The 17,808-nt window shown below is 46.9% G+C and overlaps 1 protein-coding gene and 1 long non-coding RNA gene across 5 annotated transcripts in view; one reads left to right on the top strand and one right to left on the bottom strand.

The window, feature by feature from the left end:
* Nucleotides 1–190: 190 nt before the first annotated feature.
* LOC149913326 (uncharacterized) lies at nt 191–12,280 on the bottom strand. 4 transcript variants are annotated; one of them, XR_016461293.1, is made up of 5 exons: nt 6,675–10,404; nt 6,540–6,606; nt 3,891–4,509; nt 2,272–2,423; nt 192–1,372 (listed from the first exon to the last, which is right to left on the bottom strand). It is a non-coding gene; the product is annotated as an uncharacterized LOC149913326 (long non-coding RNA). The 4 variants fall into 4 exon arrangements; XR_016461292.1 differs by lacking the exon at nt 6,675–10,404 and adding an exon at nt 12,230–12,280 and having other exon boundaries at nt 191–2,423; XR_016461291.1 differs by having other exon boundaries at nt 191–2,423; nt 6,911–10,404.
* Nucleotides 12,050–17,808, top strand: part of LOC149913327 (uncharacterized) — a 19,957-nt gene continuing 14,198 nt past the window's right edge. The window contains exons 1-2 of the mRNA XM_090129924.1: nt 12,050–12,209; nt 13,022–13,131. Of these exons, the coding sequence (XP_089986050.1) occupies nt 13,060–13,131 (72 nt within the window). The 5' untranslated portion in view covers nt 12,050–12,209; nt 13,022–13,059. The remainder of the gene's footprint in view (nt 12,210–13,021; nt 13,132–17,808) is intronic.

Below are 17,808 nucleotides of genomic sequence, written 5' to 3' on the forward strand. Positions count from 1 at the left end.
CCAGCCCCTACCCCTCACTCACCCCACCCCTATCCCTACCCTAACCCTTACCCTAACCCTCCCCCAACCCTAATGTGCCTACCCCTACCCGTACCCCTAACTTGCCTAACCCTAACTTGCCTAACCCTAACCCGCCTAACCGTAACCTCACCCTACCCTAACCCGCTAACCCTCACCCCTCACCCCAAGCCTGCCTAACCCCCAGCCTCCATACCTACCTCTCAGACCTACCTCCAAGTGTTATCCAATTCGTGATTGTCACAAAGCAAGACACTCCACAGCATTAAATGACTCAGCAATAATACTTGTTAAAGTACTATTTTCACAGAATCATATGCACAGAAACTATACCAGCAATTATACCTTGGGAAGTACATCAGGGTTACCCATATTCATTACAATTCCTGAACTTAGTTTATAGCCACAGCATTCATATATTCTGTACATGGCACAATGCAATTTATAGGTGCAGCATCCATACATTCCATATGTGGCACAACACAGTTTACAGGCACAGCATTACACAGATTGAATATGTGGCACAATGCAGTTTAGAGATGCAATATACACTTACTCCATACAGTTTAACACACGTGGTTTACATACGTCAGATTAACCAGAGAAAGGTCACAGAGCCTCCATACCCCATTAATGACATTACATATTCAAAAACATTATGTATTGCAATCCACCTCAAAAGCAGTTTAGATCTCAGCCCATCCAAAACAGAATGCAAGTCTCAGACTGGCCGGAAAGGAAGGCAAATGACCTCCAACGGCCCTTGGGTGTTGCTTACAGGGTTGGGTTAGCCCTGCGGTACGAACAAACAAAGCAAAGCTAACCCAACCCCATAAGCAAGGCAAAGCTAAAGCCTATTTGGTTGAAATAAACCGAATGTAAAACTAAAGCTAATTTGGTGGAGAGAAATTGATTGTAAAGCTAATGACAATTTGGTTGACGTAAGTTGAATGCACATACTGAAATCAGCGCAACTCTCAGAATAGCCACAAAGGGGCATGAGTCTTAAACTGGCTGGGAAGGAACACAAAATCACATGAGAAGGAAGGATTGATTGGCCTGGGAGTAGAAGGGCCCTAAGGAAGGGTGTGGGTGGGTTGGATTTGCTGGGCTGAGGCCAATGGGGTGAACTATAATGAGAACAAGTACTGCATTCCACACATTGCCTGTGATGACCTTGGGCGGTGGTAGGGGCTTGTGGCAGAGTGAAAGGAAGACTATGGGAAGGGAAGAGACCGGGGGATATGGGTAACAGCTCAACTGAACTAAGCTGGCGGTGAGTGTGGGAGGCCTGGAAAGAGCATGGCATCCCAGGGGGGAAGTCATCGACTGGAAGTGTCAAAGGCATCTTTGCCTGCAATACAGAGAGACACACTTTAGAAAGAGGAACGCCAAGACACAAACAGCGCTCACCGTAAGACCACCCCCACAAAACGTGCAAGCAAAAGACCACCCCAACAAATGGCTTAAGATTAAGGTTAGGAGTATTTAACAGGGAAGATGTAGAATTATTTTCAGTATTACACTGAAGGTTAGAGATGGGTTAGAGGGTAGGTTCAGGGTTAATTTGGACAGTTAGTATAGTTATCTATACAGTCATGGTTACAATTAGCACTACATTTGGTGTTCAGAGCTCATTAAGGTTGGGGTGAAGATATTACAGTTAGGTTTATTAGGATCATGCTCAGCGTGACTGTTAGGGAAAGCCTAGGCAAAGGCAAGAGCAAAAGGCGAGAACACTGAAGCAAACACCAAAACAGAGTGTAAAGGTATAGACAGTACCCAAGGGAGGGCAAAGTATCAAAGTAAGGCTAAGTCATGGAAAACAACAAAGAGGTGGCCGCGTCAAGAGGCCGGGCCCAAAGAGGCGGCCGGGCCCAAAGAGGCGGCCTCAGGGAATGCCAAAACGGCACAAGACTGAAGAGAACGTTACACATAACACCATAACAGAGGGCAAAGCCCAAGATAATGCCACAGGGAACACCAAAATGGAGGGCAAGGCCCAATAGAACATCACCACAAATGCCAAAACACTGGGCAATGCACAAGAGAATGCCACCACAAACACCAAAATAGAGACTAAAGAGAATGCTGCAGGAAATAACCAGGCACAGAGGAGAGGCAAGGAGAACGCAGAAGGAAGAGAACAGACAGCCTGTAAGGCACGCTGAAGTGCAGAAATGAACTCTGGGTACCCTACCTTGCGTCTTACTAAGTAATATATAAACACTGGTAGATGTACATTGCCCTTACCTGTTGGGCAGATAATTACCGGTCAGCAAAGTCAGCTTCCAGGGCATCCCAGGAAATACAGATTTCTGTTCCTAGCTGCTCTCAGGAGGAACCACAGATCTCTCTGTACAGTTTTTACACTGCTCAGGAGCGCCGCAGCTCTCCGCTGCCACCTGTTGGACACAATAATGAAGGCACTGTCCTGCAAATGCGGGGGCTGCACCCTGTGCACATTGCTCAAATGATGACGCAAAGGAGTGTTAGGGATATAACTAATGCTATTTGTTGGCTTGAAGTCACAGTTAGTTTAACAATTCTTTTCTGCACTACAATTAGGATGAAGGTTACTTTGACAGAAAACAAGGAGTGTTATTTTTATTGCTGCATTTAGGGTTAGAGACATTTTTAATATCAGGCTAAGGGTTAGGGTGACAGACACATTGCAGGTAAATGTAATTATCATTAGAGCTCCCATTAAGCTAGGGATTCAGGTCAAGATTACAATTAACACTGCCTCCCAGCCAATCCCAGAGATCCAAAGGCAAAGGTGAGCCAAACTCCCAGGACAAGCAAAGGGAAATCCAAGGTAAAGGCAAAGCAAACAGCTAAGGCTAAGGGAAGGGCAAAAGCAAGGAAAATACCCAATGAAAAGCTATGGTGAGGGCAATGAGAGTACAGCAGGGAAGGCCAACAGCAAAGGCCAAGAGAACACAGCAAGAAACACCAAAACCAAGAGAACATGGTAAGAAATGCCTAGGCAAGAGCTAAGAGAACATGGCAAGAAATGCCAAAACAGGAGGCCAAGAGGATGTAACGCCAGAACAAGCGGCCAAAGAAAACATGGCAAAGAAAGCCAATGCAGAAGGCCAAGAGAAGGTGGCTGGGTAGGCCAAAACAGGAGGCCAAGGAGAATGCCACAGGGAAGGGAACGCCAAAACAGGACGCTGAGGAGGACATCACAGGGAATGCCCAGGCAAGGGCTATGAGATGGCAGGAAATGCCGAGGACAACAGCCAAGAGAACACGGCAAGAAATGCCAAAACAGAAGGCTAAGAGAACACAGCAGTAAATGCCTAGGCAAGGGCTAAGAGAACATGGCAGGAAGTGCCAAAACAGGAAGCCAAGAGGATGTGGCAGGGAATGCCAGAACAAGTGGCCAGAGAGAACATGGCAAAGAAAGCCAATGCAGAAGGCCAAGAGAAGGTGGTTGGGAGGCCAAAACTGGAGGCCAAGAAGAATGCCACAGGGAACACCAAACAGGACACCAAGGAGAACATGACAGGGAACGCCCAGGCAATGGCTATGAGATGGCAGAAAATGCTGGGGACAACAGCCAAGAGAACATGGCAAGAAACACCAAAACCAAACGCTGAAGAGAATGCAGCAAAGAAAGCCAAGTACAATGGCCAAGACAATGGGGCACAGAACACCAAAACAGGACAGCAAGAAAATGCAGTAGAGAATGTCTAGGGTAAAGAGAAGGAGAACACTGCAGTGAAAGGCCAGAGACAAGGAGAACACAGAAAGAAAAGGACAGGCAGCCTTCTGGGCACCATAAAGTGCAATTAAGAGCTCTGGGAGCACCATGTTGTGCCATGCTATGGAATGGGTAAACACTGGTGGGCATGCGTTGCTCTTACCTGTTGGGCAGACAATTACCAGTCAGCAAAGTGAGGTTCCAGGGCATTCCAGGAAAGGCAGATTTCAGTTCCTGGCTGCTCTCACAAAGAGCCACACATCTCTCTGTGCAGTCGTTACAGCACTCTGGAGCACCACAGCTCTCTGCTGCCACATGTTGGACACAATACAGTAATGAAGGCACTGCCACACATATGTAGAGCAGTGCCTCTCTCACAAACGTGCGCTGTAGTCTCCTTTCTCAGAGCAGCGTGGCTGCACTCTGTGCCTGATGCTGCTTACCGGCAGCACTGCAGCTGGGAACAACGCACAGGAAAAAGCTCAGATACACAACACCATTTTTGCTTCCCTCTTCTCTGATAACTGCTCATTAGACACAGCCCTCATCTTTGGTTTGGTAGGTGGGGATTGAGGAAGCAATGCCAGTCCCACAGACCCCTCCCCATCCCACACTGTGATGGGACATCAGGTTCTGGACCACCTGAGGATCCAAACATCCAGGCATCCAGGAGTCTTTGGGTCCTGGCGAGATGAATCCCAGAGTTCTGAGGAAATTCACCGCTGCAGTCACCGAGCCACTCTCAATGGTATTTGAGAAGTCAAAGCAGTCAGGTGAAGTCCCTGATGAGTAGAAAAAAGCAACAGCACACCTGTTATTAAGGATAGGGAACTACCACCATGTCAGTCTTACCTCTGTGCTGGGAACGATCGCAGAGCAGATCCTTCTGGAAGTGACCCTAAAGCACTTGTTCCAGGGCGTCACCACCCTCTGCGTGAAAAACTTCCTCCTAATAACCAACCTAAGCCACCCCTGGCTCAGTTTAAAACCATTTCCCCTTGTCCTATCACCATCCACCCTCGTAAACAGCCATTCCCCCTCCTGCTTATGCATTCCCTTTGAGTATTAGGGGGCTGTGATGAGGTCTCTCCGGAGTCTTCTCTTCTCCAAGAGAAACAATCCCAGTTCCCTCAACCTTTCTTCATAGGAGAAAGGTGCTCCAGCCCTCTGATCATCTTAGTGCCCTCCTCTGAACCCGCTCTGAAAGCAAAAGCTCCACGTCCTTTCTGTGCTGGGGCTCCAGGCCTGGACACAGTACTGCAGATGGGGCCTTACAAGAGCTGAGTAGAGGGGGACGATCACCTCCCTCTCCCTGCTGGCCACCCCTCTTTTAATGCAGCCCAGGATATAGTTGGCCTTCCAGGCTGCAAGCACACTCTGCTGGCTCATGTCCAGCTTCTCATCCACCAGGATCCCCTAGTCCTTCTCTACAGGGCTGCTCTCAAGGGGTTCTACGCTCAGCTTCTACAAACATCTGGAATTGCACCTTCATCAGTGACATCAACAGTGGGATCAAGTGCACCCTAATGACATCAAGTTGTGGGGTGCAGCGACACACCAGAGGGATGAGATGCCATCCAGAGGGACCTCAACAGGCTGAGTAGGGGCATAAATCCAAGTGCTGGGTCAGCAGCTGGGATGAAGGAACACCCACCACCAAAACATGCTGGGGGATGAAAGGACTGAGTGCAGTCCTGCCCCATAAGGCCTTGGGGGTACTGATGGGTGGGAGCTGGACACAAATCAGCAATGTGCCCCTCCAGCCCAGAAAGCCAACTGTATCCTGAGCTGCATCCAAAGATGCGCAGCGTAGTCAGCAGGCGAAGGGAGGCGATCCCCGCCCCTCTGCTCTGCGCTGGTGAGGCCTCACCTCGAGTGCTGCATCTGGATGTGGAGTCCTCAGTGCAGGAGAAACATGGAGCTGTGGGAGCACATCCAGAGTACAGCCGCAAATATGAACTGAGGGATGGAACACTTCTCTTATAAGAAGAGAGAGTTGGGCTGTTCAGCCTGGAGAAGAGAAGGCGCCAAGGTGACCTGGTAACAGCCTTTCAATGCCTAAAGGAAAGAAGAAGGGACAATTGAGGTTAGATATACAAGAAATGTCTTCCACAGTGAGGGTGGTGAGGCAGTGGAACAGGTTGCCAGAGATGTGGTGAATGTGCTATCCCTTTCAAGGTGAAATGGGGTCAGGCTCTGAGCAACCTGATCCAGCTGTGGATGGTCACTGTGGGGGAGTTGGACCGCATCGCAAACCTGCATACAAGCAGTGCACCAACGTGGGGCTTGCGATGTTCATTACCTGCTGCACAGATCTCACACCACTGATCAGAGGAGCCCAGGCAATCCTTAAACCCCATCGGGTTGCAAAATGAAGTCAGAAGAGATGCAGAATGTAATTTAATACATGATAATAATGCACAGAATGCCCTTAAAAATTCTGTATTGGTGCAATTAACACATGGCACTATGAATTACAGCCATGAAGTGGGATGACATAGGAGCAGACAAACCACGTTTGGAGCCCCAGACTGGAGATTATGAGGTGAGAACCACTGAAGAGGTAACAACACACACAGCAGATACAGCTGCTCTAATCCAGCTTGAGATTCCCCCAGAAAGGCAGAGCTCACAACTCTGAATCAAAGCAGGAATTGCTCACCCCATACCCCAAAGGAAGCAGTCTCCAGGTTCAGATGTTGTCCTTACAGCTACCACCCTTAAATGACATTAGGATCCCCCAAAGAGGGGGGGATCACAGCCCTGAAATAAAAACAGAGCCACTCACCCCATTCCAAGGACCAACACTCACCCACACACTAAAGGAAGCAGTTTCCATGTACAGATGGCTGCCAGCCCTCCAACGTAGTCAGGAGACCCTAGAAAAGGGAGAGATCACAGCCCTAAAATAGGGAAGGGATCACCTACCCCATTGAGTAAGACTCACCCCACACTCTAAAGGAAGCACTCCCCAGGTTCAGATGCTGCCCCTGTGCTTCCCAGCCCTTAAATGGAGTCAGGGAGGGGTGGAGACTGGTTCTGCCCCACCCCACAGCCAAACTGCCCCCAGCTGTGCTTGCAGGGCTGCACCCCTCCCCAGGCGCTCTATCACAGCTTCAGGCTGTGCTCTTAAAGTGCTGATACAGCCACAGAGCAAAGGAAATGAATAACGTGAATGTCTACCAAGGGAGGCTGATGGATGACCTGTGATAGTCCTCACACTTTGATCCCAGGCTGTCCTCGGTGCTGGTTGGTGACTCTTCTAACAGACTGGAGAGCACGGATCTCAGTGCTGTCACAGCAGATGCTGAGATCTGTGTGAGCAGCCCAGGCAGCGAAGGCTGAAATCACAGCTGGGTATGCAGAGTGCTGTTTGCACACCTACAACTCCCAGTGACACACATCTGTCATTTAATGGCCCTGTGAATGGGAGCTGTTGAGTCATAGCTTGAACTATTTATGCCACTTCTTCATATCTTCTCCATGGTCATGTAGGTAATGCCACAAGGCAAAATGTGACATAGTCTTACTGTTGTCACTTGCTCAAGCAGGAGGACGTCTTCTTTTGATAGAAGAGACATTGGATGACACCAGCTGGGAGGAAACCAAGTTGATCAGGCCCTCCAGTAGGCTGTTTTGGGAATTCTGGTTCCCATTCGATGCATCTGTTACCACCTTGGATCCATCAGCATTAGGCACAGTTGACAGTTTGTCTATTATATCTTCTTGTTTGCTTTCCATTCTGTTCAGCTTTTCAGCTACTTCTGCAATGGCTGAAACACAAACTTGTAGAGGGTGTAAATGTAACTCAAAGTCTTGAAGTTTATTAATCAGTTCACTTATAAGGGGTCTTCTTTCTCCTCTGCCATACATTGCTGCAAATGTACTGGCATACCTTTCTGGTGCAGTCTTTGTGAATGTACACCACATTTGGTGTACACCTGACTCTCTCAGGATCATGCTCTTGGTCTGGCTCATCAGGAATGAAATCGGGACTATGTAGCATTTCCACCACAGCATATTCTCTCAAATAACGGACGCCTTTTTCTATATCAGCCCATTTCTTTTTCTCAGGCATCAGATCGTCTTTGAAGGGGTATCTTTCTTTTACAGCTAACAGCATCCTCTTCCAGAGGGTGAAGGCCTGGTTCTGGCATGTACTAATGCCTCTATCAATGGCTGATTCCCTAGCAATGCCACCCAGTTGGCGAGCTTCTCTACTATCTAGCCACACACTGTTGGCCCCACTGTCCCAGCATTGAAGTAACCAGGTGGCAATAGGCTCATTTGGGTGACATGAAAAGTCTTTTCTCAGACTTCGAATTTCATTCATTTTCAGAGATCGATCAACAATGGTAACAATATCTTGCTCACCTCTTACTCTTTCAGGACTTCTTGTTGCCCTCATAGGCGTTGATGACCGTGGTCTTACTGAGGGCCCCTCCCCTGGACTCAGGGGTGCTTCCCCTGGATCTCAGAGCCACTCCTCTGGACCTCTTTGCTCCTCTTTCTTCTCTTCTAACTGAGTTGAGATTCATCTTGTTTTCCGTCCTCTCACAGGGGCAACTGACATCAATTGTGGTGCCTCCTGTGGTTGATCAGGTTGGTCAGTTCCAATGCTCTCACCCTTCAGCTCGGCTCGGAGTCTGTCTTGTTTAATTATGAGAGCATTTAGTTCAGATTGGAGGATGTCTCGGTTAGGATTGGATGGTGTCCCATTCAGACGGGAGGGTGTTGAGTTTGGATTGCAGGGAGTCTCTTACGATTCGGAGGGCATCTCATTGAGATTGGAGACTCCTTCTCTCAGCTTGGAGATCTTCCCCTTCAGCTTGGAGACTTTCTTTCTCAGTGTGGAGACACTCTTGCCAGGTTTTGAGATTCTCTCTCCTGGCTAGGAGACTCTCTTTCTCAACCTGGAGATTCTCTCTTTGAGATTGCAGGGAGTCTCTCTCGATTCAGAGGGCATCCTGTTCAGACTTGAGAATATCCCTCTCAGACCGGAGGGCATCTCTCTCAGATTGGAGATTCTCCCTCTCTGCTCAGAGTGTCTCCTGGAAACTCTCCATTTCAGTTTGGAGACTCTCTTGCTCATTTTCTACTGTCTCCCTGAGACTGTCCCTTTCAGCTCTCAGACACTCATGCTGAGCTATCAGAAATAGAAGTAAACATCACAAGAAGCTAGTAGTAGAGACAATGGCAAGACTGAAATGTTCACCATTGCATGGAACTTCTGATAGCAACAGAAAACCAAGCCTTACAAATGTGCAGTTCCTGTGCCACTCTTAAATGGTGATATTTCACAGATCACAGAATCACAGAATCACAGAATCACTAAGGTTGGAAAAGACCTATAAGATCATCCAGTCCAACCATCCACCTGTCACCAATGGTTCTCATTAAACCATATCCCTCAACACAACATCCAAACGTTCTTTGAACACCTCCAGGGTCGGTGACTCCACCACCTCCCTGGGCAGCCCATTCCAGTGCCTGACCACCCTTTCAGAGAAGTAGTATTTCCTAATATCCAGCCTGAATCTTCCCTGGCGAAGCTTGAAACCATTCCCTCTAGTCCTATCACCAGTTACACGAGAGAAGAGGCCGACCCCCAGCTCGCTACAACCTCCCTTCAGGTAGTTATAGAGAGCAATAAGGTCTCCCCTGAGCCTCCTCTTCTCCAGACTGAACAATCCCAGCTCCCTCAGCCGCTCCTCATAAGGCCTGTGCTCCAGACCCCTCACCAGCTTTGTTGCCCTTCTTTGAACACGCTCCAGGGCCTCAATGTCTTTCTTGCAGTGAGGGGCCCAGAACTGGACACAATACTCAAGGTGCGGCCTCACCAGAGCTGAGTACAGGGGAACAATTACTTCCCTACTCCTGCTGGTCACACTGCTTCTGATACAAGCCAGAATGCCATTGGCCTTCTTGGCCACCCGGGCACACTGCTGGCTCATGTTTAGCCGAGCGTCAACCAACACCCCCAGGTCCATTTCCTCTACACAGTCTTCAAGCCATTCCACCCCAAGCCTGTAGCGTTGCTTGGGGTTGCTGTGGCCAAAGTGTAGGACCCGGCATTTGGTCTTATTAAACCTCATCCCATTGGCTTCAGCCCAGCTCTCCAGCCTGTCCAGATCTCTCTGTAGGGCCTCGCTACCCCCAGGCAGATCGACACTTCCAGCCAACTTGGTGTCATCTGCAAACTTACTGAGGGTGCACTCAATGCCCTCATCAATAAAAATATTGAAAAGGACAGGCCCCAGCACCGACCCCTGGGGAACACCACTCGTGACCGGTCGCCAGCTGGATTTAGCTCCATTGACCACCACTCTCTGGGCTCGACCCTCCAGCCAGTTCCTTACCCAGCCAAGAGTGTACTTGTCCAAGCCACGGGCTGCCAGCTTCTGCAGGAGAAAAGTTCTACCTTACTTTAAGATGTTCTGGGTATCATTAAGTGTATGGGAACTGCTGAATCATGGCCTGAACCTCTGATTGACCACCTGAGACAAGCAATGTGTCAGCCACGGGAGCACAGGTGAAGGTAATTCACCTGTACTACTGGAAGGGGTGGAGTCTGTCTGCACCTCTCCTAGATCCCATTTAAGTGCTGACTGCCACTGAGGAAGGATCTCTTCCTGGAGATCGCTCCTTGTGGAAAATAGTGTGAGCCTACAACATTGGTAAGCATTTTCCATTTATTATTCTCTTGTAGCAATGATCTTACTTAGCCTAACTTTCCTGGATATTTCTTAATTATAACATCTGTATATTCATTGATAGTCTTTCCTAACGCTGGAAGTGAGGCACAGATCTTATGTTTCTCAGGGAGAATAAGGAGTTACAGCTGTATCCAAACCTACAATTGACTTTGGCTAATATAGGAAATATCCAAATAATTTTCTAGGACAGAATCTCTGATAAAGCAGGTTTTATTTGCAATTGCAATGGCAGGCCTCCTGCAAGCAGGAGAGCACATAGAAAACAGAGTTACATCTTTAATTCCCTATTCCCTGGCTTATCTCCTTCTCCCTAGTTCCTTATTGGCTGAGGTCTTCAGGTTCGCAATCTTCTTGATGCTTCACTAAACATTGGAAATACTAAACAAACATAAATTTTTGCTGCATGAGTGTGAATCTGTAGTTAATTATTTCACACCTGATCATTATTCTGCAGATATCTGCTTGTCCTTCTTTCTACAAAGATAAGCTTGAGAGAAAGACAGGGGAGTATCTTGATGCCTGCCTGTCACATCCCAACTTCTCACAGAGTGAGACAGTCCGGCCTTGTGTAGAGGCCCTGGCTTCTTTGGTGTTTGCTAAATCTGTTTTTCTCTTGCTGGGAGTTTCTTATCCTAACAAAACAACTCTACAATATGTTTTCTAATCTCTAACACGCTCTAAGTCTCATTGTTTAGAACATTTAACAACTATTCCAGTTTTGCAAGAAAGAATTAATCACATAATTCAGTAAAAAATGTTTCTAAAACGTGCTGCTAACATACATAATATTTTACTTCTAATTTTACTTCTTCTTATTTCTGAGGATAAGTTACAGAATACAACATTCCATTCCCACAGCTAGTAAAATTCCTCCTACAATGTATGTATGAATTAATTCATTTCAGAGAGAGATTTCAAAGAAAAACAGTATATTTTATGGAATGATATTACTTCAAAGCTACATCAGTTACTTTAGTCACCTGTTGTGTAACACCGTAAATAAAAACAATACCCCATCTGCAGGGCAAAATTAGGATTAGGTGAAAATTGGACGGGTTTTGGAGCCGTTTCAACATTTTTTCCTTGATTTTTCCAGCTCCGGGAATGAGAAGAAGCTCTAAAGGAGCTAGAAGCAAAGCTCTAAAGGAGTTAGAAGCCTCTCTGGATAAACTAAAAGAGGTGCAGTAATTTAAGGATGCTTATTTCCTTAAGTGCCATTTAACTTCGTGTTTGTTAACTGAAGCCATCATGTTTGCCAGCTTTAATGCTTTTTTTCTTTGAAGTACTTGAAATATGGAATTGGAAGTTTATCAGATTGCTTTAATACTGAAGCTGACAGGAGCTGTCAGTGCTTCTGGAGCCCAGTTCTATGTAGCTGTCTGTGATGGGTGCACCGAGCAGCTGTTCAGACAGACACACAGCCATAACCTAGCCTTCTGCCTTGCTTCCTCAGGTTTTCTGTGTTATTTCATCTAGAATCCTGCTAGTTTTCTTTTGTTGTTTTTCTTTCATCTATTGCTTTGCTTTGCTATGCTGTATAAGAAGTGTTGAATCCCAGCCTGAACCACTGATTGAGCACCTGAGCAAAGGACCCGGTCAGCCCTGGGAGCACAGGTGAACGCAATGCAGCTCCGTGGCTGGAAGGGGTGGAGCCTGGCTGCCCCTCTCAGAGCTCGTTTAAGGGCTGATTGCCACGGGGGAAGGGTTTCTTTCTGGAAGTTTCTCCACTCCGGAGTCAGTTCTGTGGGTGTAAATCCTTGGAGATGGTGAGCAGTCCTTTTCTTACCTTTGTAATATACTCCCATTCCACTGGTGTTTCTGCCGTTACTTATGTTATTGCTTTCTTTCTTATTTGCTTTTTTTGTGTGTGCGTTCTGTCACACACGGCCGGACCGGGCCGTGCTGCGCCGCTCCGGGGGGGGTGGGGGGGCTGCCGCGGCCGGGCGGCTCCGGGGGGGTGGGGGGGCGCCGCGGCCGGGCCTGGCTTCTTTATGTACATTTCTTTATGTACTGATACGTTGCTGCAGCTGCCCTTCTGTATTGTCGTTGCTTTTTTTGTTAAAGAATATTAACACGTTATGGAGACGATAAGGGTCTGGAGCAGCTCCCCTACAAAGACAGGCTGAGGGAGCTGGGCTTGTTCAGCCTGGAGAAAAGAAGGCTGCGGGGTGAGCTCATTGCAGCCTTTCAGTACCTAAAGGGAGCCTACAAACAGGAGGGGAATCAACTCTTTGAAAGGGTAGATAACAGCAGCACAAGGGGAAATGGTTTGAAGTTGAGGGAGGGAAGATTCAGGTTGGATGTCAGGGGGAAGTTCTTTACAGAGAGAGCAGTGAGGTGCTGGAACAGCTGCCCAGAGAGGTTGTGGATGGCCGTCCATCCCTGGAGGTGTTGAAGGTCAGGTTGGATAGGGCCCTTGGCAACCTGGTCTGGTATTAAATGTGGAGGTTGGTGGCTCTGTATGTGGCAGGGGGGTTGGAGCTCCATGATCCTTGAGGTCCCTTTCAACCCTGGCCATTCTGTGATTCTGTTATCTCTGTGTTTGTTGCCATCCCGTTTTCTTTTCTCTGTTTTGCAGGTCAGCTTGTGCTAGAAGTTGATGGTGTCACTGTATGAATGAAGGTCAATTTAGGAGTAGCTGCTGATGGAAAGAATGAAGTCCACGTTAGTAAACTGAAGCATCTCATGGTAAGGTGTCAGAGCCAGCAGTAGTGATGTCTGTCACTGAAAAAAACAGAGGGCTGGCTCCTCCAAGTGCTTGCTGGTTGATGTGTGAGAGCATCTGCCCTCTCCAACTGAATGATAAGAAAGCTAAATATGCTGAATCATTACAGCTTATGCAGAAGTTGTGAATATGCTCTCAAATGTTTCCTTTAGTGATAAATTGTGTTTTAGCACTGTGGTGATCCTATCTCTGGCATGATCTGGAACACTTGCAGGCCTTGTGTGCCTGTTTCCATGAGCCTTCCTTTCTTTCTCTCTTCAGAATAAGTGCAGGGTGCTTTTGGGAGAATCATCCAGGAGACTGTCAGAAAGCCAACTGTGATTTTCATAACATGAAAGGACACATCAGCTTTCTACCTCACTCAGCAGTTTCTACCTGAGCAGAGGTTTGGTCACTTTCCAGTTCCTCTGTAGCACCCCCCTATGCCGTTAGTTCTCTTTTTCTATGTTGGTATCCTGTCTAATTGTCAGTTTGCCCCAGGATGCCAGGCCAGTTGAAAAGACTGTCATTACCATCAAGCAGAATTGAGCTTCTTATGTCATGAAAGATATAATTTTGATTGTTAATTATGAGCAGTTGCAGTGCAATAGGGCATCTCAAGTAACCATTTATTTGGGAGTTCAGGGAAGACTCATGAGAAGTGAAATGCTGGTTTCTGTTTTGGCTGTCAAAATGGTGGAGCTTTATTGGAAGTGAAAGGTGTGGGCTTTCTGTAGGTAGGCCCCAGGTTTACTTCTGTAAGCAGGCCCCCTCTCAGAGATTGGTCTTTGCTTGCTGCTTTGCTGTGCCTACCTGCCTGCTCCCTGTGCTTGCTGCATCTGATACCAGTGGTTGTGGAGCAGGCTCCCCAGGGCTGTGGGCCTGGTCCTGAGCTGCTGCAGCTTAAAGACTGTTTGTGTTTGGGTGGTCCTTCCTGGAGCACGAGGTTGGACTTGATGATCCTTGTGGATGCCGTACAACTTGGGACATTCTGTGATTCTATGATCTTGGTGTTTGCCTGGAAAATACCAGATGATTTTTTTTTTTCCCTCATTTTTTCCTGGCATTTAAAGTTGTAGTTTCACTTCTAAATGTGAGAGAGGAGTTGGATAAGGGGAGGGTAAGTTGCTTCTTTATTTTCTATTCTCCCAGGTGGGTCTGTATATTTTCTGCCCAAGTTGTGGTAGCTCTGTAACTGGGAATGTTCCTAATGGTCATAAGAAGAGTTTGCTGCCAGCACAAAATTTGGTCACAGGACTGCCTGCTGGATTAAATTCTCTAGATTGATTATATGTTATTTGAGATGGCGTGTTCTGTTTATTTTTTCCAAGACAATCAGGTTTTGAGGTTGCTGAGATTTATTGATTAATCAGTCACTTGCAGCTTGTTTGAGCTTGAAGCAGTTGAATCGTCCCACACAACAGCATTGTTAAATAAAACCTTATAATCACTTTGGAATTGTAGCTCTGTGTTAGGCTATGCCACGTTGTGAATGTCTGTGCTGCAGATAGCATCCATCCTCATCCTCCCACTGTGCTCCTCATTGGCAGAAGGTATCACCATCAGCTTTCTGCCTTACACAGCAGTTTCTATCTGAGCAAAGATTTGGTCACTTTCCAGTTTCTCTGTGGCACCCCCCTATGCTGTTGGTTCTCTTTCTCTGTACTGGTGTCCTGTCTAGTCTTCAGTTTGTCCCAGGATGCCAAGTCAGTTGAAAAGAATTTTCAAATCATATCCATCCTGATTTTTTTTAATGTATTATCTTTTTTCTTGATGAGGAACACACTAGAGTCTTCAGAAGAAATCACCATTTCAGGCGTGCGTACTGTTTATCTGTGTAACCAACTAGTCCTCTCAAGGCTCTTGTTGTCTAATGTGTTTGGTTCAGGATCAGTCCATGTCCTTCGTCCTCCCTGCTTTGCTGTCCTCTATGGATTTACCTGAGGTTTTTTCTTCAGCCTGCTTTGCTTTCAGTGCTGACAGTCATGAGGAACTCTATGTTGTATGCTGCTGTGTTCATTTTCCTCAGCACGTTCCTTCTTGATGTATAGCAGGTACTGGTGATAGCAGAGCCCCTGTTCTGTGTGAGTGACTTGTGCCAAGCCAATGTTTATTGAGCTCTGATCTGCAAGATTAAACATAGCTTCAGGCTACCTGTGTGGAATTGTGGTTTGCGCTGCTTTGAATTTAGTCCTGCTGGCCAGAGATGGACAAGGCAGGGATGTTGGGATACTGAGGAAAGTGTTGGCGCTTGATATTCTCGCAGGATTTTATTTTTTTAAGCAAGCATTGGGAACCACTGAAGTTTAGCAAAGGAGCCTTAGTGGTGTGGTTGTATCAGGTGTACTTGATTTCATGATGATATGTGGTCTTTTAGTAGAGTTTAGGCTCTGACCCCTCAAAGCAGTGAATGGAATGAGTTCCGGGTGATACCAAGGCTAATACAATAAGGTTTCGATGAAGCTGTCACAGAAGAGTTACCTATCTTTACCAGCCTGGCTGGTGTGTGATGTATGTTACTGAGACGCTCCTTCCTCTGTGTTTGATGAAGTAGATGCTGTTACATAAGGGCATTAAGGCATTGGATCTTAGCTTCAAAGCACAGTGAAGGCAGTTGGAAGGCAGGAAGGTGACAAGTTGGAATCATATTGTGAGCCCAAATTCAGCAAGCCATTACTGCTAGACAGGGGCCTCAGGCATACGTTTTAAGTTGTTCTGATTCCTATAAGATTTAAACATCTGTTTATAGGTTTGCAGTGTAGATGCCTAGGAGCCATGTTTTTCCTAGGGAGAACGGTGTGCTTGCGTATCTTGTGTGCTCTTCAGCAAGGACATGGTAAAAACCAGTCCTGGATGTTTGGTGAGGGAGCAGAGTGAGAGAGGTGAGCCCAGTTAGTGATGGGAGTCCTGATCCAACGGGTTTCTGTGCCTCTCTCTAGAGCGAAGACGTTTGGAAATTTTCAGATTAGCTTTGGATAAGCCTCTGAGTTTCGGGATGCTTTTCATGACCAGTTCAGACCTCTCAAAATCTTGAGGTTTGTCCATTTCCAAAGGAATTGCATGGAAAAAATATATATGTTTCTTATTTTAAAAATAGAAGCAATAATGAATATGCTAGTAGTGTCACAGTCATGGAGGAGCACAAAGTAGTAGTGAAGTGATAGGAGAAAGGAGGAAGAACGTCCTTTGTTTTTTTTCTCTAGGATCTCCAAGAAATCTTGATAAATGTGAAAATATGTAATGTGCACATAAAAAAAAAAAAAAAAAAAAGGTAGTTCTAACAATTGGGTACCTCACATTTTTTTTTCCTAGTTTTACTCTGGGTCAGAAAGCTTTGGAACGCTCCCAGAGTAGAGAACAGTTTCTCTGATTTTTTTTTTTTTTTTTAATTTTGCTGAGCAGTTGAAAGCATCTGTCATGGTTTTATGATTTTTGGTTATCAGTATTCCACATCATAACATCATGTAATGCACTGGAGGTTTGACTGTGGATGCTCAAGTTCCGGGTGCCTGTCTGGAGGAGAACAACAACTACATTCCCCAGGGGGCTTTGCGGTCAGTAAGGAGATGTAACTCCCGGCAAGGTCACTTGATGTTCTCTTCCTCGCCTGCACTTCTCCGTCTGCTCTTCTGTCTGCTTTTCTTCACCAGCTCAACTGGACTGCACTTCTCACCTCAGCGTTGTGGTGAGACCAATCCACCTTTCACACACACTCCCTCTCTCTCATATTTTGCTGATACTGTATTTAGTACATTAGTTTGTTTCTCCTGAGATCGTTGCTGCTGTTTTCAATTATTTTGGGTCCCCTGTTTCCCTTTTCCAAAGGTGCAGATCTGTGGATCCCTCCGCCCCGCTAGTCACAGAACCAGGCTGAACCAGCCCATAAACCGTTGACAGCATCCAAGAGGACTTGCTGGCCTCTGGATGAAGAGAGAGTATTGAGAGGAAGTGGAAACCAAGTTGTTAAGATCTGTGAAGAAGGAAGAAATTTATTACTGTTTGCATTGATATTTCATAGAATCATAGAATCGCAAGATTGGAAATGACCTACAAGATCATCTAGTCCAACCATCCTCCCATCACCATTGCCACCACAAGCACTAAATCTCATCTTGTAGCTCCTCATGCAGATGCCCCTTGAACACTGCCAGGGACAGCGACTCCACCACCTCCCTGGGCAGCCATTCCAGTGCCTGACCACTCTGAGAGAAAAACCTCAGAGAGGTCTAACCTAAACCTCCTCCAGTACAACTTGTGGCCGTTTCCTTGGGTCCTGTTTGTCACCCGGGAGAAGAGGCCAAACCCCTCCTCTTCATTACAACCTCCCTTCAGGAAATTGTAAGGTGCAGTAAGGTCACCTCTGAGCCACCTCTTCTCCAGACTAAACAATCCCAGCTCCCTGAGCCGCTCCACATAAGATTTGTGCTTCAGACCCCTCATCAGTTCTGTTGCCCTTCTTTGGACATTGGGGCCTCAGTGTCTTTTTTGTAGTGAAGAGCCCAAAACTGGACACAGTACTTGAGGTGTGGCCAGAGCTGAGTACAGGGGATGATTCCCTCCCTGCTGCTGCTGGCCACGCTATTTCTAATGCAGGCCAGGATGCTGTTGGCCCTCTTGGCCACCTGGGCACACTGTTGGCTCCTGTTCAGCCGAACATCAAC

The sequence above is a fragment of the Phasianus colchicus genome, chromosome 38, assembly GCF_987193195.1.
Source record: "Phasianus colchicus chromosome 38, bPhaCol1.hap1.1, whole genome shotgun sequence".
NCBI lineage: Eukaryota > Metazoa > Chordata > Aves > Galliformes > Phasianidae > Phasianus > Phasianus colchicus.